The sequence below is a fragment of the Natator depressus genome, chromosome 3 (genome assembly GCF_965152275.1).
Source record: "Natator depressus isolate rNatDep1 chromosome 3, rNatDep2.hap1, whole genome shotgun sequence".
In the NCBI taxonomy this organism is placed as follows: domain Eukaryota; kingdom Metazoa; phylum Chordata; order Testudines; family Cheloniidae; genus Natator; species Natator depressus.
The window spans coordinates 189,300,999-189,324,309 of NC_134236.1; the positions used below are offsets into that span (position 1 = coordinate 189,300,999).

The window sequence follows — 23,311 nt, forward strand, 5'->3', positions numbered from 1 at the left end:
ACCACAAATTAGCCAGCGTCTGGTACACCTCATTATTGATTTTTACTCTTTTTGCTACAGTTGTTTCAGTGTAGCTGAAAGCTATTGGAAGTATTAGCACAGCTGATTAAAGGAGCTACATCCAGAAAGTGAAATGATCATCTTGAAAGAGCAACAGGCATTTTTCTAACTAAAAGACGCAAAAGCAAATTATATAATAGAAAACAATATATTTATTAATGTGACATAAATGGATTCAAATGGGGAAATGCAAGATAGAACATTTATAACAAGCTATGGATTTCTAAATGTTTGTATTTGTGCAGCTAAGAAGATTATGGTGAAGATTATAATTCTCACACAGAATTATTTTTATGAAATAATGTCAGTCTGTGTGTCTAAGTAAATACGTCAATGAAGTTATTGAGAGAATGTTTCAAAGTAGCACTTGTGTCGCAAGCTAGTTTTCCATTTATAAACAGCAAAATGTGTCTGAGTAGCTCCAAGACACCATTTTGTTCGGTTTATGACTTTAATCAAGGGACATTCCAACCTTACCACTGCCTAGCGTTCTCACATCCACATCTTCTCTTCCCGAGGATGAAAAATTAAAACCTTTAAAAACAAATATGAACAGAGAATGAGAGATTTTACCTTTAAATTTTTTAATCAAAGCTTTCTCAGCTTGTTTGTAGAAAAAGAAGAAAAGCTGTTTATATTGATTTTAAAATGTAGCCTGCACTCTATTTTAATAAAACTGGAGAGAGTCACTGTCTCATCCCTCAAACAGAGACTTCCTAGTTCCTCTGCCTGAGTGAGGGACATCACAACCTTGAGAAAGTTTGAAAGAGCAATTTAATCCTAAAAGGAATCCCACTCGCTGCTAATCTCTACTCCTTTTCTTACCCAGATGGAGTTAAATACCTAAAGGTTGTGATTAAACTCAATCTGAGACTCCAGCCTTTTGTTGTCCCCTCATGCCGTGACTCTTACCCTAAACACATTCATGAGCTTCCCAAGATTTCAGCAAGATTCCTCACCTCTGAGTCTGTTAGCCATACACTTGGCCAGAAGGGGAAGGGAACTTCAGGTGTCACCTGCAGGAATAGACTTATTTTTTCTCTCTCAAGGTATGGTAAGGATTAGATTGGCACTTAACTTCGTACCTCTGACCCCTTCCCCAGTTAACCTGGCCCAGGAGCAGTCACACCTCCATCCCTCCTAGGAAGAACATGTTAAAAGATCACACTCTGGATATGACCGTAGCTTTGTGGAACTGTCTCCAGAGAACCTTAGAGGCCACATAAACTGGACATCTCTCTTCATTGTGTATGGGGTTTCCTCGGCTTCCACTGCCAGGTGAGTGAGGGCAGAAGCAGTGAGGCCTACCCAGCCATCTCCATCAACCATCAGGGCACTTACTAGTTCTATCAGGTCACTAACCACATCAGCAGCAGAAAGGGGAAGGTAATCCCTTGCTTGAGTTCTGCAAGCTACCAGTTGGAGCAGCCCTTCATACCTTTTCTCACCATTAATGTACAGGCCAGTGTAGACAGCAGCTGTGGGAGTTCTGCATGCTGAAATCAGGTGCCCCTCAGTACCTGCCCTAATAGAATGCTGTGATTACTACTTTGGGATTTTCCCAGTGTCCATTCTGACACATACAACTGCGGGGGAAAAGGAATTTTGCTAATTTCGAATTAAATTTGTCCTTGTACCTAATGGTCACTAACCCTGAGTCTGGTGGCCAAGAAATGGACAATAAGCACCCCTCCCCTACAGATAAATTCCTATTTAATTGATTCGTGTTTAGACAGTTGATCTCTATGCACATCAGAAAGGCAGTGAAACAAGACCAAGAGAAAAGGGTCACGGTAGGTATTCCGGAACACTTGAGACAGAAGCAATTAATAAACAAGGCTTTCCAGCTGGGAGTATGAGGATCCGCAGCTCTAGAACCTGCTGCATGCACACCACCTCCCAGCAGCTCTGGCAGAGCAGCTGTCAACGGGCTGCGAGCCTTGCAGGCCCAAGCACCACAGAATGTGTTGCCCACAGAGGGTCTGACTGGCAGTGCTTCCAGGGTCCCTGATGGGTCCAGGTGCAATAATTAAGCCTGGAGGAGACACCAAGAATCTGTCTGTGCAACTAGGTGGATCCCCAGCCAGCTGCTATGACAGACCCTGCTCCTTCATCTTCCTCTAATTCCTGGCTTCTGACACCCAGCTCCGACCCTTGGCTCCAGATCAACCCGCAAGATCTGACTCCACACACTAGGCTTGACCGCTTATGCCCCAACCCTGCCTGGGAGTTAAGCCCCACTCACCTCTGGATGAGTACATTCACACTTACTTCACTTTCACACTGCACTAGTCAAAGGATAAGATAATAAACCAATACGTTATTAATCTTTTTAGCATTTCTTAATTGTTAAATAGTGTCTTCTGTAATGAGCATTCATTTATAAATTGTTAAGAAAGAGGTGTAGGAGTTAAAACAGACTACCATGCATGCTGGACCCACTGGCACTATCAGGCTCAGCTGCAGAACGATTTTAAAAGGGTAATAATACTGTACAAAATAAAGCAAGCACTGAATTATTTAATGATCAGGCATAACGTAGGCTATGGAAGGACCAGCCTTGGCTTGCAGGGACAGCTGAGAAGGATGAGAGAGTAGTTCTCGCTCCATGTGCATTCAATTTGCCTGTCTATTGAGGCTGGTAACCAATGGGCCAGTTGTGGGAGTTGTTTTCAGGATGTGTAAGAAAAATTAACCGAAGTACTATGAATTAGATATACAATGCTGGACACTCACTATCTGCTTTAAACGCTGTCATTAGGTGCTCTGAAATCAGCTCTTCCACTGAAGACTCCAGCTTTCGCTCTCCATCTATAATCCAGGGAGTTTGTGGTAAATTCCTTGAATATTTGTTGTACCTTCCTGTCAATAAAACAAGTTTGTAACACAGTGGTTCTCAACCCACACGGCCCAATCAGCACACAGCCGCAGCCCACGTGACATCCCCAGTGCCATATAGGTAGTATATATATTGTGTGGATGTGGCCCACATACCACTCAGAGTGCTGCATATGGGGCCCATAATGGTAAATAGGGTAAGAACCACTGAGCTCTCACCCTAATGGACGGGCGCTTTGAGTTACAGGGGTGTTGGAAAGATAAATTCTCATGTTTGTTAATAATAATTTACATAATATGGGGAGAGCAAAACAGGAAGGCTCAGGAGGAAATTAAAAGTGTTGTATTCAGTGCAGGGTTTGGATGGTGTATGTTAAATAAAGGGGGGGTCCACAACTGAAAAAGGAAGGTAAAAGGAAATATCAAATAACTTCTCATTCACCGAATGAGGCAGAGGCCCTATGTTAAAAATAGTATATAATTATGTAATTAAAGGTTGTATGATAATACACCTGCTCCAGGGAGCCAAATTAAGGCTCCACAGCAATCTTAATTCTGGAATTTTTGAGTACTTAACTTTGTCACCTTATTGTTCTTTTTAACATAATTTCTTGGATGTAATTAGTGTATTTATTACTGCATCATATCACATTTCTCTTCCTTTTTCTTTTTTTTTAAATTAAATTAAATACAAAAAACAATGCTAATGCATTGTTACAGCTGATACTTTGCATCTTACGGATAGGAAATTCAAATTTCCAGCAACTGTAACTCAGCAATACTGCGCACCTATTTTAAATCATTAAAATTAACACCACGTACTAAATACTACATAGGCACAAGGGATCTCAATTTTGAATTTCTGATTTCTGTGCATAACTAAAACAGAGATAGGAAAACGCTATCAGAGCTATTCTCTCCATTCTGATAGCTGATATGTGCCAGAGAGGTCACAGTTAGAGCTGGTTAGAACATCATTTCATTAAAGTCAGAATGTTTCAGGGAGACTGTGACGGGTTCGGTCACAGAGACCCCCTTGGGACTCCAGAACCCTGCCTTGTTGAGTCAGACACACTAGTCTGCTGCAACACAGACCCAGGTCTGGTCCATGCCCCCAAAGCTGCAGACTTTAACCAAAAACCGTTCAGAAAATCACCTATCTCCAGCACCCAGCTCCCAATGGGATCCAAACCCCAAATAAATCCGTTTTACTCTGTATAAAGCTTATACAGGGTAAACTCATAAATTGTCCGCGCTCTATAAACACTGATAGATATGCACAGGTGTTTGCTCCCCCGGGTATTAATCACTTACTCTGGGTTTACTAATAAACAAAAGTGATTTTATTAAGTATAAAAAGTAGGATTTAAGTGGTTTCAAGTAACAACAGACAGAACAAAGTAAGTTACCAAGCAAAATAAAACAAAACACGCAAGTCTAAGCCTAATACCTTTAAGAAACTGAATACAGGTAAATCTCACCCTCAGAGATGTTCCAATAAGCCTCTTTCACAAACTAGACCCCTTTTTAGTCTGGGCCCAATCCTTTCCCCTGGTACAGTTCTTGTTAGTTCCAGCTCAGGTAGTAACTAGGGGATTTCTCATGACTGGCAACCTCTATGTCCTGCTCCACCCCCTTTTATAGCTTTGGCACAAGGCAGGAATCCTTTGTCCCTCTGGGTCCCCACCCCTTCTTCTAAATGGAAAAGCACAAGGTTTAAGATGGATTCCAGTACCAGGTGACATGATCACATGCCCTGGGAGATCCCAAGCCTCCATTCTTCCCGGCCTGACTCACAGGAACACAGGAAGGCTTACAAGTAAACAGAGCAATTTACAACCAATTGTCCTGGTCAATGGAAGCCATCAAGATTCAAAGACATCATTAATGGCCCACACTTTGCTTAATTACGAAAGGACTTCAGAGTAATACTTCATATTACTAGCTTCAGATACAAGAATGATACATTCATACAAATTCATACGAATGCATTCGATGAAGTGAGCTGTAGCTCACAAAAGCTTATGCTCAAATAAATTTGTTAGTCTCTAAGGTGCCACAAGTCCTCCTTTTCTTTTTGCGAATACAGACTAACACGGCTGCTACTCTGAAACAAATAGGATGAACACACTCAATAGATTATAAGCTTTGTAATGATACCTTACAAGAGACCTTTTGCACAAAGCATATTCCAGTTACATTATATTCACACTCATAAGTATATTTCCATAAATATATGGAGTGCAATGTCACAGAGACATATCTGGGAGGGCCAAGGGAAGGAGATAGAGAGGTGTAGTGCCTGATGATTAGGTCAACAGGAAACTCAACCCTGGTCTACACTACAGAATTAGGTCAGTTTAAATACAATGGTCAGAACTGTGAAAAATCCACCCTCCTGAGCAGCATAGTTACACTGACCTAAATCTCCAAGTAGACAATGCTAGGTCGACAGAAGAATTCTTCTGTTGACCGATGTACCACCTCTCGGGGAGATGGATTAAGTACATCAATGGGAGAATCCCTCCTGGCACGACAGGTAGTGTCCACACTGAAGCGCTATATTGGCGCAGTTTGTACCGTTTTAAGTGAGACAAGCCCCCATGTTCAAATCCCTGTGCCTCATTCAGAGTGATTTGGGATGAAAAACTTTGCCCTGAATCAGGAAGATCAGGGACTTGAACCTGGGTCTCTCACATCCCAATACTCTAAACACCTACCCACATGTCACTTCCCAAATCACAAAGCTCAGGTTTCAATCAGAAAACATACATTTCAACACAATTCCATTTTCATGAAAACATTCGGAAGATTTTAGTTTTGTTTCAATGTGGAACAAGCCTGAATTTAGGAACCTCAAAAGCTGCCATAAAACAAAATTGTCTTCCTCTGATCTGCTCTAGTCACAGCCTCATGTTATCGCATGTTAATACAACACCTCCCACAGAACAGAAGGAATGCTTCAATCAAGGAACACTCCTGAACTGGCTGGGAGATGGAACTGAGTTATCTAAAAGGTCTTTTCCATCTCTCACTTCTATGAAAAATAAGAGTGTGTGTCATGGCAAGAACTGATTTATGTAGAATTGCAGGGTGCAAAAACCCTATTTTAATATAAAGTTAGAGAGACTCCTTCAAACTGAAATCTAGTTTATTAAAAGCGTAAGAGTTCAAAACAGTTACAGGTACAACACCTTCCTCTCACCCCCCTGGTCAGCTTTTATGATTTTACTATCACATTTTCCTGTTTTTAAAAGTGTTTCTCCCTCCCCGCCTTGCTCTGTGAAAAACCCCACACAAACAAATGAGGAAACTGACTAATACAGCTTCTGTGGGGCAAAAAGATGAAATGAAAAAAATGAATATGCACAAAGCATTGTCAAATGCACAAAGTAATCAAAATGTTAAGAGAGAAAAATACTACATCTCTCTCAATTTTAATAAACTTAGGTGTTACTTGTAACAATAGCAGGCTAAAACCAAGCCAGAAAGACATGATTTTCAGTTTGACAGTTTCCTTTTAATATTGCAAATTTTTACTAAGAGTCAGGAAATGCAAAAGTGAAGGTCCTGAAAACACCATCAACTCTCATATACTCCACTCACTGGGTCAGATTCTGATTGTCATTTATACTGCTGTAAAACAAGAGTAACACCACTATAAATGACAGGTTTCTTTGCTCTACGCTGGATTTACACTACCCTAAACTGAGAACAGAATCCTGCACATTGTATATAACTGGATTTATATAACAAATAAACAGGGATGCCTATTCAAGGCTGTAGGTGCCCCTGCCGTAAGTTATAAAAACAATATGAGATCACCTGTAGAACACCAAGCCCCTCTTTCCTCCATGTCATAGTTCAGGGCAACTGCACCTGTATTTCCCCTCACTGTTCCAGCAAAGCCACCCACTCTCAGGTTCCCAGCTGCCCAGTCGTAGCCTTTCTCGGGTGGAGACCCGCGTCTCAGTCCCTTCTGACTGGGGTATTTCCAGCCTGCACAGTTCCCTGCTTTCACTGTGTTATCCCCAGCAGAGACAGGCTGCCCAAGCAGAATCTGCTTGTTTTCTCTTCAGAGTTGCTTAAACAGGTGTAACTGCTGCAATTATAAGGTACCACACAAGTTTCTACGCAAGACTGTATTATTCTTAAGGTAAAAGCACTACAGAGAAAACATATTAAAAACAATAAAAGAACCTACATGCTTGCTAATAAGCTTACAAACAACACCCTAATCCTAACATGGATTCTGCCAGGAGCAGTCCTTCAAATCCCCATCCAAGGGGATTCCTTGTGGTTATAAATTCATTATAGCTTCAGCTAAGACTAAGCACCCAATGCTATGGAGCCTCAATTAGACCCAGTCTTTCCAAGCCTAACCTAAGGATTGGGGCCCTTCATGTACCAGGGTCTCCTGTCCATTTGCTGGATCAGGAAGAAGGCCCTGAGCCAGTTTAAAACCAGGCTATTTATCCAAAAATCCTTTGTCTGTCTCTTAGTCCCTGGAGAATCCAGTTTGAATTAGCATATGCATACCTCTCCTTGCAGGAAACTGAGTCTGTCACACTCCACACATGAATTTTCTCAAAGGCCCACCTTTGCAGCAGCCAGTGAAAATAGAGGTATGTGTTTTGCAGCATGCTTTGAAGGCCAACAGACTTGGGCTATTTTGGTCCCATTAAAATAAATATTTCACAGCCCAATTAGTAAATTAAAATATTACATATAAGCAGTATGGAAGAGCTAGCTGGCCATGGAATGTTAACTTTTCCATTTTAATATTTTATTTTATATCCTTTTTTTCCCCTTTAAATGTTCAAACTATAATACTTTTAGCTATCATGATAATGATTATAATACAATCTCATGCTTCAAGGCTTCAGCTGGTCGCCTGTGGGGCTCAGGAAGGAAGGGGGTATATGGATCACCTGCTAGAATCATCTGGATATATCTCGCCATTGCAGGGGCCTCAGTCATTGGCGGCACCTCAATCTCTCCAGTTCTGTCATTAGTCTCCTGAGGACTAAAATGCTTTTGTTTAACTAAAGTCATTGGGCTCAACATAGGGGTATCTGGGTGAAGTTTACTGGCCTATGATATGAAGAAGGTCAGACTAGATCAGTGGTTTTCAAACTGCGAGTCATGACCCAGTACTAGGTCGCGGAATGTAAGACACTGGGCCGCGGTAGTTCTGGTCAGCACCACCAACCGGGCCATTAAAAGTCCTGTCGGCGGTGCTGCCCAGCTAAGGCAGGCTAGTTCCTACCTGTTCGGACACCACACTGCACCCCGGAAGAGGCCAGCAGCAGATTCGGCTCCTAGGCAGGGGGGGCCACAGGGCTCCGCACGCTGCCCCCACCCCAAGCACCGGCTCCACATTGCCAGTGGGAGCTCGGAGGGCTGGTGCCTGAGGGCAAGAGCTTATGAGCTGGACCTGCTGCCGGCTGCTTCCAGGGCGCAGCACAGTCCGCGGTGCCAGGACAGGCAGGAAGCCTGACTTAACACCCCCGCTGCGCCGCTGACCGGGAGCCACCCAAGATAACCCCGCACCCCAATACCCTGGCCCAGCCCTGCACCTCAAACCCCTTATCCCCACCCCCACCCAGAACCTGCATCACCAGCCCAGAGCCCTGACCCCCTCCTGCACCCCAACCCTCTGTCCCGGCCCTGAGGCCCCCAAACCCCTCATCCCTGGCCCCAGCCCAGAGCCTGCACCCCAAGCCCAGAGCCCTGACCCCCTCCCGCTCCCCAACCCCCTGCCCCAGCCCAGAGCCCCCTCCCATATCCTGAACCCCTCATCCCCAGCTCCATTGGGTCACGGGCATCAATAACTTTCTTCAACTGGGTCACCAGAAAAACAGTTTGAAAACCACTGGACTAGATGATCTAATGGTCTCTTCTGGCCTTAAACACTATGAAACTATGAAAGGCAAGTTAAAAGTAATCTCTTTCCCTCTCTAGAGATGTTCATTAGAACTTCACTCTTGCATATCTGTTTTCTTTTTCCCTGTTCTTAATAACAAGAGTAATAATAAATAGCAGGAGTCCATTTGGTTACATAGTAGGTACCGTACAGCATATTTTAAAGAAAATAACAGCAAGAGAAATATTTTACCAGCCACAAAAATTGCACCATTAGTGCACTGAATTTCCAGAGCAGCACAGATATTCTTTGGTGAACTTGGGGGACATGGAAAATGCCTGAATTAAAAAAAAAGAGAGATTCAAAAGACAAGCAATTTCAAAACATAATGCTGAATCATTGTAGCAAAAATTAATCCAGCAGTTGTTTCCATGTAAGCAAAGTATGACTACAATATAGCCTCCCTATTCATATTAAAAACTGTGAGACCCCTTGCGAATCTTTAAGTGACCAAACATGAAACACATTGAGCAGATTACATTGCAAAATGTACTTTGTTAATTTATTTTGTCAACTGATGCTATAATTTTATATATACTTCAAAGTATACTAGCAAAAAGTATTGTAGTACGTTTTACAGAAATAAAGAAATTCTTAATACTGTACAGAACCTAGCTACATCATCTGCTATTAAATCTTTGCTGGGAGGTGGGGAAAAGACCAATGATTTATGTGCAGTTCAGCAAAGTGCATATTAGAAAGTTTCTGCTACCATGTTGCCACCTCATAATTTTATTGTGAGTCTCAAAATATTTGGTATTTTTCTTAAAGTCTCAGCTCCCAGAGTCATGGAATTATGTGAGAATCTTAGCATCATTTTTAAAATAAGTAATCTTCACTGTTTCAGAGAAAAGCTTGAAAGTACGAACTCTCAGGCTCAAAAGCCAGAAGGCAAATAAAAAACCTAAAATGTATTTTTTTAAATCTCTTGATTTTTTGGGACCTGACTCATGATTTTTGAATAGCTGGCATTGGCAATATTGCTACTGTACTATATTTTCAGTTTTAAGCATTCCAAGCACAGAGCACATAGTAATTTACTGCGGGTACAACAGGGGAGCAGTGATGGAATTGTGGCAGTTTGACCATGCAGTAATAATCTAAGGTTGTGCCCTTGTGGTACAATCTAGCCCTAAATTTTCCAATCATAAAATAATCTGGGGGAGGGAGGTACTGTTTTCAGCATGTTCACTTTTCAATTCTTTGTGATCTAATTGAAGCATTGTGATTATTTCTTAAAAGATAACGATGACACATTCTAATGTCAACAAAAGACATGCAAATGCAACATTTCCTGACCAATACATACATAAGATTACATATATCAGTAGATATTTAACAATTAATGATGCTTGTGTATTTCCCTCTGATATTTTCTTCCCCATCTTAATTCTGTACAGAAGCAGCCCAACATAAGAAACACACAATTTTAATGTATACTTACTCACGGAAATCCTCTTCTTTTATCTTATCCAAAGCCTTTATAATTGCCATTCTTGTGAAAACAGACTGCACAGTGAAATGAAAAATAAAATATCTGAGTCAAGGAAATATGAGAGGCTGAAGAAAGGATGTGGGTAGGGTAGTTACATCATTTTGCCCAATCAGAAAAAAAAGAACACAAATACTCTTACCAATATAGATTGTTTTTTTATACTTAAAGTTTAAGTATCCTATTTTCCTATGCCTGAAAATGTTTCCAATATCAGCATGTGCTGACACCCTAACAATCATGGTCTTCGCTCTTTAACAATACACGCTAGTCAGTATGTCTCTGATTTTGCCAATACTTACGCATATGAGTAACCTGACTTGCGTATGTAAAGTTACTCAACATTGGCATCTGCAGGATTGAGGCCTAAACATTTTTAAAGTGTATGTGTAAGTAAGCACTGAAAACTCATAATAAAACCAATGGGACTTAGGCTCTTTTCTTTTACCCCATCTCTTTGATTCTAGAAGATATTCAAAAAATATAATTACTTATTCTATCTCATTCTATGGTTTCTATCCAACTTCCTATAAATTGAAATACTGGGGTTTGGGAGAGGTAGCGTGGAAAATATCACTACAAAATATGTTCCCTCCCACAAATCATTTCACAACAAAACATAACTTTTCCCCAAAAATATTTAATGTTTGTTTTTATAAATCTGGGATGGGATTTTCAAAAGTGCCTAAGTGACTTAGGAGAACAAGTCTCATGACTTTCAATGGGACTTGTGGTCTTAAGTCATTTAGATGCTTTTGAAAAATCCCACCCCAGATCCTTCAAAGGTTCAGAGACACATAATCGCTAGTTCGGTCCCTCCATAAGATTATATGAAAAAATATGTAAAAGCAAGAAAAAAGCTCAGTGGGACTGGAGGGTTCAGGCCAAGATTTTCAATAGTAGGAGCCTAAAATCAGACTTGTAAGGCCATATGTAGGCACCTAAATTAATGAGGTTGTTTTCAAAAAGGCTGAGCACCAACCCCCCCCCATTTATCTCACTGGGAGCTGCTGGGTGCTCAACACTTCTGTAAATAAGGCTACAAATTTAGGCACCTATATATGGGCTTTGGAGTCTATTTTTAGGCTCCAACTTTTGAAAATCTTGACCCCAATGTACACTTAATAATAGTAACAAATGTTATAGATTATGTACTATTGACAATAGATAGTAGAAAGTGATGTTATGTATGGAAGACTAAATATGATTGGGCTAACGTATGTCTCAGATTTTCCATGGAGGAAAGGACTTTTGAAAGAGAAAGAAACCCTTATGAAACAATTACAATTTTCTGCTAAGAAAAAATATATAACGTGCCATTTAAGTACATGACTAGAACACATTCCTCAGTTTAATTTCTTTGAAAACAGAACTCCACATCGATTTACCACCAACAAAGTGATATTCCTGGGTGCCTGCTTTGAACACCATCAGATGTGCACAGCACAAGACAAGGTAGGTGACTCGTTAGCCATGCACATGTGCCTACTGGGGATTTGTGCACACATCTGGTAGTGAGGAAAGATATCCAGCAGATAGGGTGCTAGCCTGGGTTCAATTCCCTGCTCTGCCAAAGGTTTCCTGTCTGATCTTGGATAAGTCACTTATTCTCTCTATGGCCTTGTATACGCTGGTGGTGGCATTTAAGATACGGGTAGCTACCTGCTGCAGTGAAAAGCTGGCTGTGTTCACACTGTGGTATGTAGCTATATGTGGCAGTGAAAGGCTCTGGTGGGGGGAAGCAGTGGAGAAAAGCTTCAAAAAGCAGGAAGCTGCTGAAACCTTTCCATACTGCCTTCTCTCTGACAGAGCCTTTCCCCACTACTGGAATCTTTCACTGCAGTGGGAAAGGCTCCGGGAGCAGGGAGGCAGTGGGACACCACACTGCTAAAAATAGCAGCAGAGATATGGGAGGCACTGCATGGGCCTGTGGAGAACCACGTAGGGTACACAGCCTAAGGTTCCGGTGTGTCTTTACTCACCTAAGCTGTGCCTCTCTGTCTGCACTGCAATTTATACGTGTGCAGGGGGGTATGCAGTGTATGTACTCTACACACCATGGTAAGTATAGACATAGCCTACATCTCAGTTCTCTGTGTGTAAAGTGAGGATAACAACACTCCTCTACCTCACAGAGGTGCTGTGAGGATAAATGCATTAAAGCTTGTGAGGCACTCACATAGTAGGGTGATGGAAAGCATATAAGTATCTTAGATAGATTTGTACTTAACAGACATCTTAATATATTCTGTAAAAGTGTACCATTAAAGGTGATGAACAAATAAGACTGGCAAATTTAATTTACTTCAGAAATGTATGCTGAATCCCCTTCTCTCCAGGTGCATAGTAGTCATCTGCCTATGTACTTTCAATGTGCTCATCTCCATGGTGTCTAGGCTCAGTCAGCGCATAAACAACTACATAAAAATGAAACTTTCCCAATGTTCCTATTGGGATCCAGGAAGTAGGCGGGCAGAAGCCCGCCCACTGCTAAACGGTCCCCCCCAGCCTAAGGAGGGGGATCCACAGGACCTGGAAGCCAAGTGATTTAGGGGGACAACTAATAAAATAACAAGAACAGGAGTGCGGTCAAAGGGTCAAACAAAGGGAACCTGATGGGGACACCAAGCAGAGAATCCCAGACAGCGCCCACTGCTCCTCGAAGGTGTCAAGGGAATCAAGGGAACTCTGTCCGGATGCGTGAACAGATGGAGGATTGGAAATAGGCCCCACAGTCACAGGAGTCTCCATCGGCCAACCTCCTCTCCCTGGTTTTATAGATGGCCATTTTAGCCAGGGCCAGGAGGAGGTTGACCAGGAGGTCCCATGGCTTTGTGGGGCCACAGATAGAGAGTTTCCACTGTTTCTAGGCTTCTCCAAAATCATGCTGTCAGCTGTACTGTGACAGCCAGAATGTATCATTCTGGGATGTCACAGCTACCCAAGAAGACCAGTAGGGTAGAATATGTGGCTGGCCTATAGGGGCTCAAGTAAGTTATTGTTATCATTGGATAAAGAGTTTCTTTGTTATTTCCTATCTCAAAGATATAATGTCTCTAAGCAAAAGCCTTCTGGGTGGTATTTTAAAAATTATTATTTTCAGTTCAAACAGTCTCACTGCACTATATTTCTTCCATTGTGTTACACAAGCAGTGCTATAATTACCAGAGCTGGTCAGGAAAATATTTTTTTCTTCTGAAATTTTTTGACTCAAACCAATTATTCTCCTGTTTTTATCAAAATTTTCCTTCAACATTTTTCAAGTCTAATCAAAAAATTAATTTATTTTAGTTTTTGGTTGCTGAAAAATCTAAGTTTTGCCCACAAAAATTTCCATTTAATTGAAAAGCTTTTTTACATTAGAAAAAGTCTGGACAGAATTTTTTTTCCAGCTCTAAAAATTATTTTCAGCCACTGACAATAACTCAGCTCCACACATGAAAGTGACTTGTACAGAGTAATGTTTACAGTTTCATATGGAACACAGTGTTACACAGACTGATGCCCATTCCTGCATCTCCTAAATCATGTATGGCTACATTACATCTTTGGCACTAAAAGCCAAGTCCTGCTCTCTGCAGGCACAGAGCTCTGAAAACAAAGTGGACTCTGTGTGCTTCATTGCATGTCATGGGGAGAAGAGGAGGGGGATATCGAAAACCCACACAGGGTCTGCCTTCCCTGTGCTTCACGGGTGCTCCTTTCACACCACTACAGGGAAGAGTTTAAGATTGAGCTGAGGAAAGATGGATTCAGTGGTGACACCCTCTGTTGGGTGGCGTACAACAGTTGTGGGTACTACTGCAGCCCTGGTGGTCCCATAGTAAACAGGAGCAGCTCTGCCATCCAGCACAAAGCACATTTAACTTGGGCTGTATCCCAAAGAGAGCATTATGTCATGTATATGTAAGACTTGAACTCATGGTTGGGCTAAAGCCCACCATTGTGATACAGACAACTCGAGCATAAGAAGTTGGGACAAGTCAACAATCCTAAATACCATAAAACCATTTACTGAACAATTGTGGCATAAGGAGATGAAATCAACCCTTTTCATGAAGAAAGTGACATTTCATCAGAGGATTTCATTAGCGAGGGTAAAGTAATTGTGTACCTCATCTCTGTGTGAACCAGGAAGGCATTAAATGCCTTCTCTGGGCATTAAGGAAAAAGCTAGTCCTTAGAGCAGGGGTTCCCAAACTTGTTCCGCCGCTTGTGCAGGGAAAGCCCCTGGCGGGCCGGCCAGTTTGTTTACCTGCCGCTGCTGGGAGGCAGATTTGAGAGCTGTGCTTCCTATAAAGGAGAAAGTATAAAAAGGGAGCAGAGGGTTGCTGTTTAGTCTTCTCAGAACCCACAGGGCTCCTGAACTAGACCTTGGTTAGGGGAGAAAGGAAAATCAGGAGAAATAGTTGCCTGTCTTGCACTGAGGACTATACCAATTCTCAGAGACTGTAATTATGGTAAGATCTCTTTTTGTTTCTTTCACCTATTAGACTAGATGAAAGGAAACCACTCTGGATATGTTTTGTTTCATTTGGAATGGTGGCCAGGAGAAAATGCTCTAGGATGATTTGATTTTTTTTCCTTTTGCAAAGACTAGATTCGCTTTTTTTTTTTTTCAAAGCCTTATTTCAGCCATATCCCCTATGGACAGTAGGTAGTGGTCCTGCTATACTGATATTTTTAGTGTATCCAAACCAAATGCCTATACATATTGGGAATGTTTTTGAAATAATAGCTCTCTTGCTCAAGGTCTGGGAATGGAGTCCTAAACCATCCTAAACAGAAGAAAAGTTGAGAGTTGAGTGAATAAAAGGAGGCATACAAAACAACTGGAGAACCTTTTAGAGAGGGGGCAAAGGAAAAAAAAGGCATTAAAGTAATGACTGAATTTCAAGAAACTTGCCTTTATTTTAAGCATTGACATGAGAATTCTGATCCCAGAAGAATGATGCTGGTGACAGATATGGGATTCTTACCTGTTTATTCTTTGCTGGTTTGAAACAGTCTGGACACACTCTGGCTCTAAATAGAAACAGAAAATTAATTGATATAATCATTTAAATAAAAGACTCTTATCAAAATGAAAATACCCAGGTACCAGATCTAATTTTTGAGCAGCAATGCCCCACACTTTGTGTCTCTATCACTCTCCAGTCTGGGATGGAGTTAAGATTTTTCAATCTTAAATTGATGCCAGAAGGTGCCAGTCTATTTGACCTACATAAACTAAAATCCTCTGATTATCCACAGAACATGTACAGTCTAGGTAGTGGCTGTGCAAACCTTTCCGATCTTGACTCCCACCCATGTCCCTCAGTTTTGAGCTGGAATGAGGAGGTGGGTGGGAAAATCAGTCTCCTTTGACCTTTCTTCTGAGACTGCCAACAAAGATGACTGACAACACTGTGCACCTTTGCAAGGTGTACTGACTTCCCTAGCTCTCTGTTAGTTCTTTTCCTGTTCCTAACCCATGCATCATGGCTTAAAATGCAACACCCTGATTCGCGGTGTCCCAGCACACCTCTGACCAGTGTTATTACTGAACAGGAAAAATCAGTCAAATATGAAAAAAGGTAACATCAGGTCAGCCAGATCTTTGAGATTCTTTCTAACATACCTAAAAGGAAACTATTTATTTTCTGTTTCACAGAAGTGAAAATTCTGATCAATAAAACATTTAGCACTAGAGGCTTTTCTGAGAATTGGATGTTTGCCAAGGAAGTTTACAAATCAGTGGATTGCTCTCTATGCAGTTAGACAACATAATTTCTTTTGTCCTTGCCACACATTTTTTTATTCTCTCCTGCTGCTGCTGCTCTTCAGCTTATGACAGCAGCACCTCTAAGACTGCATCCGGGTAAAACGGAACTGGTGCTAACAGCAGACTCCTTGTAACTTTCTACACAGGCTATTTGTGGGAGATAATACAGAGTACACGGACTTCTTTTTTCCAGAATTTAAATAATCATTCTTAACTTATACTTGGAAACTAGATTAAAATAACAAAAACAAGTTAAATGTTCCACTTCAAACCACAGAGCACTACACACAAAACAGATCATTCTCTCACACACCTTCTGCAGGTGTTAGCACAGAAGCAGTTTGAGAGGGGACAGAAGAGACAGTCGTGGCTGTTTCTGAAACACTTCTCAAAAGGGTGTTCCCAATCAGACCATTTTCTCAGAACATGCTCCCTCTTGCTGTTGAGGGATCTAACTAAGTGGTAGCCAGATTTCCAGAAATGCTGGATTTCTTTGCCAGTGGGAAAAGGATTTCTATGGCAGCCCCTCTGCAGAGCAAGACCAAAAGTGATTATGTAGCACTTTGTTAGGGTTTTTTTTTAAAAAGTCTTGTCTTTAAGTAGAACTAACTCATTTCTGATCCCTCCCTCCGTACCCAAATCCCTGAAATAAGCAGAAAACCTCAGTATTATATAAACTGATGTTTTTTTTACATATACTGATAGGTTATCAAAAGCACTTCACACACCATGTAAAGTTACTGTTTATTCTAATATGAACAGTACAAACAGGCCTAAATCAAATGCCTGACCTGACTACATATCTCTATAATGGACCAAATCAAAATTCTAGATCCATGCACTCCCTGACATTAAGATTGACAATCCAGATCCAAACATTCCCAAACTTTAGGCTGTTTGGATTTGGTGGGCAGATTCGGCCCCTTAGAGATACCATAGATTTAAGCTGCAAAGAGGAACCTGGATTTGGAGTTTGGATTCAGGTCCAACTCTAGATCACAAATACTGGAGACATTGTATTTGCTACAGACAAACTCTAACAATGTTGCACAATATTAAGATAAAGATCTTGTTGTTGGTATTGCAACTTACAGGAAATGGCAATCCTCATCAGTTTCCGGGTGAGCAAAGACCACACTCACTTCGAACAAGCTCTAAGACAAAAAAGAACGGTAACAATTTCCTTTTACAAAGTGCTAGCAATTTATTAACCAAGTATATAACAAACGGTTCAAGGATCCTTATTGATATATTATAGAAAAACAGTAAAGAAGGAGGAGAAGAGGAAGATAGAATTGCAGCATAATGGGAAACTTTTAAATGGGTCACCGAGAAGCCATTTCAGAAATATATCATAAGACTTCTATAGGACTCAACCATCTCAAGCCATTTTACAACCTATTATGTGACCCAAGTCACATAATAAGATTAGCCCCATTTTGCACATGGGGGAACTAGCAGAGAGAGAGAATAACAGCCCAAAGCCTATTAGGCTTAGAATGATTAGATCTTTATTGGTAAATGTCAGTAAACATTGATTTCACCGTACACACACAAAACAATGAAAAAACTATTTCAATCAGTAATAGAAATTTAGACAGGCAAAGTAAGAAATATGCTGCTTGACAACATATTAGAGTTTGATTTAAGGATATTAACTTTGCATATTTTGACATGTGATATTGACAATTGGTGTTTTAACAGTTACAAAGCTTAAATTTCGTTGAGTCTGTCATTAAATGATTGTCTGTTCCCCTTTCTGTCTGACCTCCCCCATAACTTCCTGCAACTGTGAAAAATTTAAACTGATAAAAGTTTAAAAAAATGCTTAAAATAAACATTAATATTATCTGTCAAAATTATATTTAAAAAATCAAATTCTGCCAAGCCTACCTATTATGGTCACTAAGCCTAGCAAATCATGGGACAAAACCAAACCAGTCAACCTTGAAAGCAGTTCATTCCAGGATTTAGTCTGCAGTGACTGGATGCCTTTAAGCCATAAAAGAAAGGCAATGTGATTTAGTGGATTGGTAACAGAACCAGGAACTTTAGAGCAGTGGTTCTCAAAGCCGGTCCACCGCTTGTTCAGGGAAAGCCCCTGGTGGGCCGGACCGGTTTGTTTACCTGCCGCGTCCACAGGTTCGGCTGATCACGGCTCCCACCGTCCGCGGTTCGCCGCTCCAGGCCAATGGAGTATCCAGAGCAGTCAGGATAGGCATTGTGGGACACCTCCTGGAGGCCATTTATGGCGAAATAAGCAAGCGCAGTGTCCACACTGACACTGCGTTGATCTAACTTTGCCGCAAAAAGCTCTATGCCTCTCATCAAGGTGATTTTATTTTGTTGGCGTAGCAGGGGAATTACATCAGCGGGAAGAGCATTGACGTGTGTACACCTCCACTATTTTGTTGACTTTTGTTGACAGAACTGTGTAGTGTAGACAAGGCCTTAGATAACTTACCCATTGTTTCATGTTCTCTGTGTATAAAATCTCCCCACTGTATTTTCCACTGAATACATCCGATGAAGTAAGCTGTAGTTCACAAAAGCTTATGCTCAAATAAATGTTAGTTTCTAAGGTGCCACAAGTACTCCTTTTCTTTTTTGTGGATACAGACTAACACAACTGCTACTCTAAAACTTGTCATTATTTTTATGGTACACTTATGACTAGAGGGACTTAGTGTTTGTGGGCTCTAGAAGGTCTCTTGCTATCTTTAACATTTAAAGAAGTTTGTTTCTGTATGTCATGACAAAGAAAAGATTCCTTAGTCTTTAACTCTACCAGCTAATTTGTATAAAAACTACTGCTTGCCTTGTCTCCACTAGGATTTACTTGAGATAGCTAATTTGAGGTAAAAGAGCTTTTTTTTTTTTTTTACTAGACAAAACCAGTGACAGACTTGTCTGTCTAATTAGAACCCATCAATGTTATGAGTAATTTATACAAATTCAGGAAAACAACAACTTTATTATTCATACAACACCTTTCCATCGGCAGGAACACCCAGCTCCTCTGAGAATAGGGGATGAATAATCCATTTGTATGTTTCTTTCAGCTGAACAATGTCCTCTTTTGCCAGTGACAGGCCCTGTTTTCTGAATCATAAAAAATAAACAATGAAAACTTGCATATGAGTCAGTCAAACAATCATACCTCGGACATTTCATGCTAAAAATAAGTGACCAGTCACTAACATAAAATTTGGGTATAAACAGGACAAAACTATAAAGTATACAGAACATGGTGTGAAGGACATGGGGCTGCTCTTAATAATTTATGAATACTATAAACCTGTCTGAGTGTTGTAAGGGATGCTTACTATGTCTATATTGGGTTAAATCAACAAGGCTGTGAGGAAATAAAAAGGAAGGTAAAAGAATGACTGGAGAAAACCCTTCAGGGAAACACTTCAGTGTGTTTGAGATATTGCCTGAGCTATTAACTCCGAAGATCCTACCATATCAGCTCCAGCCAAATTACATAGCTTGTTTAGCCTGGGTTTCAATTGCCAATGCTTGTGTTACCAATATGTCAAAAGGACTACAAAACAGGTATGAAGACTCTCTCTGTCCAAAGGTCAGAGTGTGTTGAGGAGCTGTTTGTGGGAACAGACTCTCTCACGGGGACCCTGGCTGGTGGGTATGAAGAAATTAGGCCTTCCTATACTCCTCTCACGGAGGATAGGGGGTGAGGACTGAGGTAAAATACATGAGTGTAGACGTGACCTTTTGTTGTTTTAAAATTCTTTTTCTCTTATATTATGCTTTATTTCTGCTGTTAAATAGTAACTTTGGTTTAAGAAGGCCATCTGGTCTGCTGGCCACAAACTCCTAAAGGGGAGAACTGAAGGTGCCAAACTTAGTCAAACCTGCTGGCGTGAGCACTGAATCTGTGAGGTAACATAGCCCCAGAACTAGCCTAAGAGCAGGAGAATCACCCACCCCACGGGAGGCGAAAGCATGAGGACTGTGATCTGTGGGGGTGAAGGCAGAGGGGCAGTTAGCCTTCTAACTGTGAGACAGGGCATATATTTGATCAAGTTACAAGAGTATGTAGGCAGTACACCAAATAATTAAGGGCAGTGGAAAGTGTACCTAACCAAAGATGCCAAAAATATTAAGAGAAAGCAGTACACACTTTTTTCAGCCCAGCAACCTGGAAGCTTACATAGTGAGAACCCTTTGCCACACAAGTAGCACATTTCATCAAAAAAAATATAGCATTACCACTCTTGATCCAAGCACCAATGAGAGGCCAGCTTGCTAAGAACTCACAGCTTCCTTACAGGAGCTCACTGTGAAAGCTTCTTTAATGCTGATTTAACAATAAAAATATGCTTTTAAAGATTAATAATTTACTTTTTAAGATAGTATTAAAGTAGGATAGAAATTGCTTTCCCACCTCTAAGTCTGAGTTCCTATACTGCCAATATCTCACATAGCATTTCCTAGCACGATGGCCTCCATCAGAAGATAGCTCAATAACAATGAACTTTGAGCCAAATTGTTCCCCTATGCTGATAAACCCACACAAGGAATAAGAATCTCCGAAGTGTTCCTCTCATGATGCTTCTAACAGATCATTTTACTGGGGGAAGGTCTGGGAATGGGCATGGAGTTTGGCCCTCAGAGCTCCCAGATCATAGGAAACTTGCTGGAGACCAGAGTCGCCTCCGCTCCAACAATGCCTCCCAAACGGCCACTAATTTCTTCTTCTCCCAGCCTGAGACTGTATAGCCTTCTGGGTGGATTCCCCATTGGTTGGTGAGTGGAGGACATTATCTCCCTGTCTCTCCCCCATATTGTGAAGTACCCTCCGACTGGTCTGGGACAAGAAGATACATCACAGAGGTTGCACACACTCTCTTCCTTATGTACTGGATAGATACTCCTTCAAATCACTGATGTATAAACAAAAGGTCTCAATACTAACCTAATCACTGCATTCATATTTCTGGTTATATATTTTAATATCTATTACAGCCAGTATCCACAGTCTCTGTACCCTATTCACTTAATAATCCTTTTGCTGGAGACAGCTGAGTATCTTATAAGTTTATTCACACTTAATGTGATCCTTATAAGATTCAAAGACTTTACTCAAAATTATAAGATATTACTTACTGAAGGTACTTTAGCCATTAGTACAAATTGTTCATGTCCCCATTTAGTTACATATTGGGAGAATTTTAGAATATTTAAAACTGATGTCTCACACAAGGTGTAGACTTATACATCAGTCATATCTGAATCCAAATAATCAGTGTCATCAAACTATACATGTTAATCATACTTTTTTCACCATAAGTGGAAAACAGCCTGTGAATCAGCTAGTCATTGAAGGTAAATTCATCAACTTAAACCATATGTTCTTGAGAACCATACAATTAAAATATTGTATATTGACCCAAAGTATATGAAAAGCCACATGTTAATAACCTCATTAGTAGCTACCCCAATAATAAAAGTTAAATGGAAGAATCATTAAAAACACAGATGAAATTGTGTACCTTCAAACTAAGTGTGCACTAAATGCAACTCTAACTTCAAAAATTGCGATTGCTGAGAAATATAGGACTCCTGGATTCCTTAAGACATACAGAACTTTTAACCTAGATGATCATTTTATACCCTGTCCCTACCCAGGTCAGTAGTAACAAAGACATTACCATCTGACGGTAATTCATTGACTGATATAAAATGAATTGATGGACTTAGTCCAGTCTGTAGTTACTTCATGTTATTAAAACAGAATACCATTATATTTATTGGTACTTTGGTTGGCAGTTTAAGGGCCTGTCTATATGGGGAGTTGCTCCAGAATACCTATTCTTGATTAACTCCACATGTGGTTGCTCTTATTCTGGAATAAGAGTGCATATTCCGAATTAGTTTAGTCCATTTTGGACATGGAAGACACTCCAGAATAAGAACATCCACATATGGAGTTAATCAAGAACAGCTATTCTGGAATAACTCCCCATGTAGACAAGCCCTAAGCCATAGTAGTGAGGCTGTGAAGGAAAGCTTAAACCGCTTGTGCTGTGCTCCTTCTTTTAAAGTGAATGTAATGCTCATGAAAAGAACTGGCATGACGGGGTTGGAGATGAAATTAGTTCTATTTAGTCACAGAACAGGTATAGTACAGACAACTATGCATGCTTCCCTTCACAGCCCCACCAATCTGTTTCTGCTCTTCTCTAGAAAGAACAGTTCTAAGAGTGATAGGATAGTTCAGTCTCTGATCATTCAGTCCTCAGCTGCCTAATCAACTGTGATGATGGCTTCTGTCTACTGGGAACCAAACAAACGATTGACTCTTTACCATTAGCTAACAGTAACAGTTTGGACACTACTGATCTGTCAAAGGCTCTGTTATCCTATTATAAATGTACCATCACTGTATCTATTTGACAGACTGAGAACTTCTGATTCCAGTGATGTCATTTTGGCAATTTTCATGAGCACTGAATTAATTTCAAAACACTACATTGAATGGATAGCCCACACCCCAAACTCAGAAGCATTGTCCTAGAGATGCTGCAGTCACAATGAACATACTGAACAAGAAACATCCAATTTAGGCGCAAATGTAGGATGTGCACATCCCAAAGCTGAAACTATAATCTTTTCAGGTGCTTGGCATTCAGCTAAGTAGTAGCCTTCATATCAAACTTATAAAGGCAACTGCTTGCTTGCTCTATTGCTCAAGTACCTGGATGCTGAAAGGTGCTTCCCAGCCAAAGAATGAAAGCAAATGAAGCAGCTGAATACCCTTGTTTACAAGGTCAGATCATTTGCTCCCTGGCTTCATATTTATTTTGAGTTCACTGTAAGTAAGGGGGGGAGGAGAGCACCTATCAAGTGAATCACTTTGTTTTCATACACATGAAAAATACAGTATTAATCATTTAGTCATGAATTTCTCTATCAGAGGCCCAATATTTCAGAGAAAGTTCCTCATTGCTCCTACTCTGAAAAAAGTTATAGAAGTATCTCTTAATTCACTAAATCCAGTACTCTCTAGTATAAATGCTATAAAACATACTCACCCCATTTCCTCTTTTACCAGCAGCCAGGCAGCATGCTATGGGCCATCAGCCACACACAGGAAGAAGAGAAAAAAAAATGCAAGTGAAATCAAGCCTCAACAACATTCAATCATCAAACTATCTGACAGTGCTGTTAATACAAACCATTTTGTTCTAAAAGGGAAACGAATGTT

At 40.7% G+C, this 23,311-nt stretch overlaps 1 protein-coding gene across 2 annotated transcripts in view; it reads right to left on the reverse strand.

The window, feature by feature from the left end:
* PUS10 (pseudouridine synthase 10) overlaps positions 1-23,311 on the reverse strand; it is a 79,627-nt gene that overhangs the window by 14,069 nt on the left and 42,247 nt on the right. For both annotated transcript variants that reach the window (XM_074949517.1, XM_074949518.1), the window contains exons 5-12: positions 23,139-23,173; positions 19,071-19,182; positions 17,173-17,234; positions 15,296-15,341; positions 10,269-10,333; positions 9,017-9,102; positions 2,797-2,922; positions 538-594 (exon numbers count right to left, since the gene is read on the reverse strand). In XM_074949517.1, the coding sequence (XP_074805618.1) occupies positions 538-594; positions 2,797-2,922; positions 9,017-9,102; positions 10,269-10,333; positions 15,296-15,341; positions 17,173-17,234; positions 19,071-19,182; positions 23,139-23,173 (589 nt within the window). The remainder of the gene's footprint in view (positions 1-537; positions 595-2,796; positions 2,923-9,016; positions 9,103-10,268; positions 10,334-15,295; positions 15,342-17,172; positions 17,235-19,070; positions 19,183-23,138; positions 23,174-23,311) is intronic.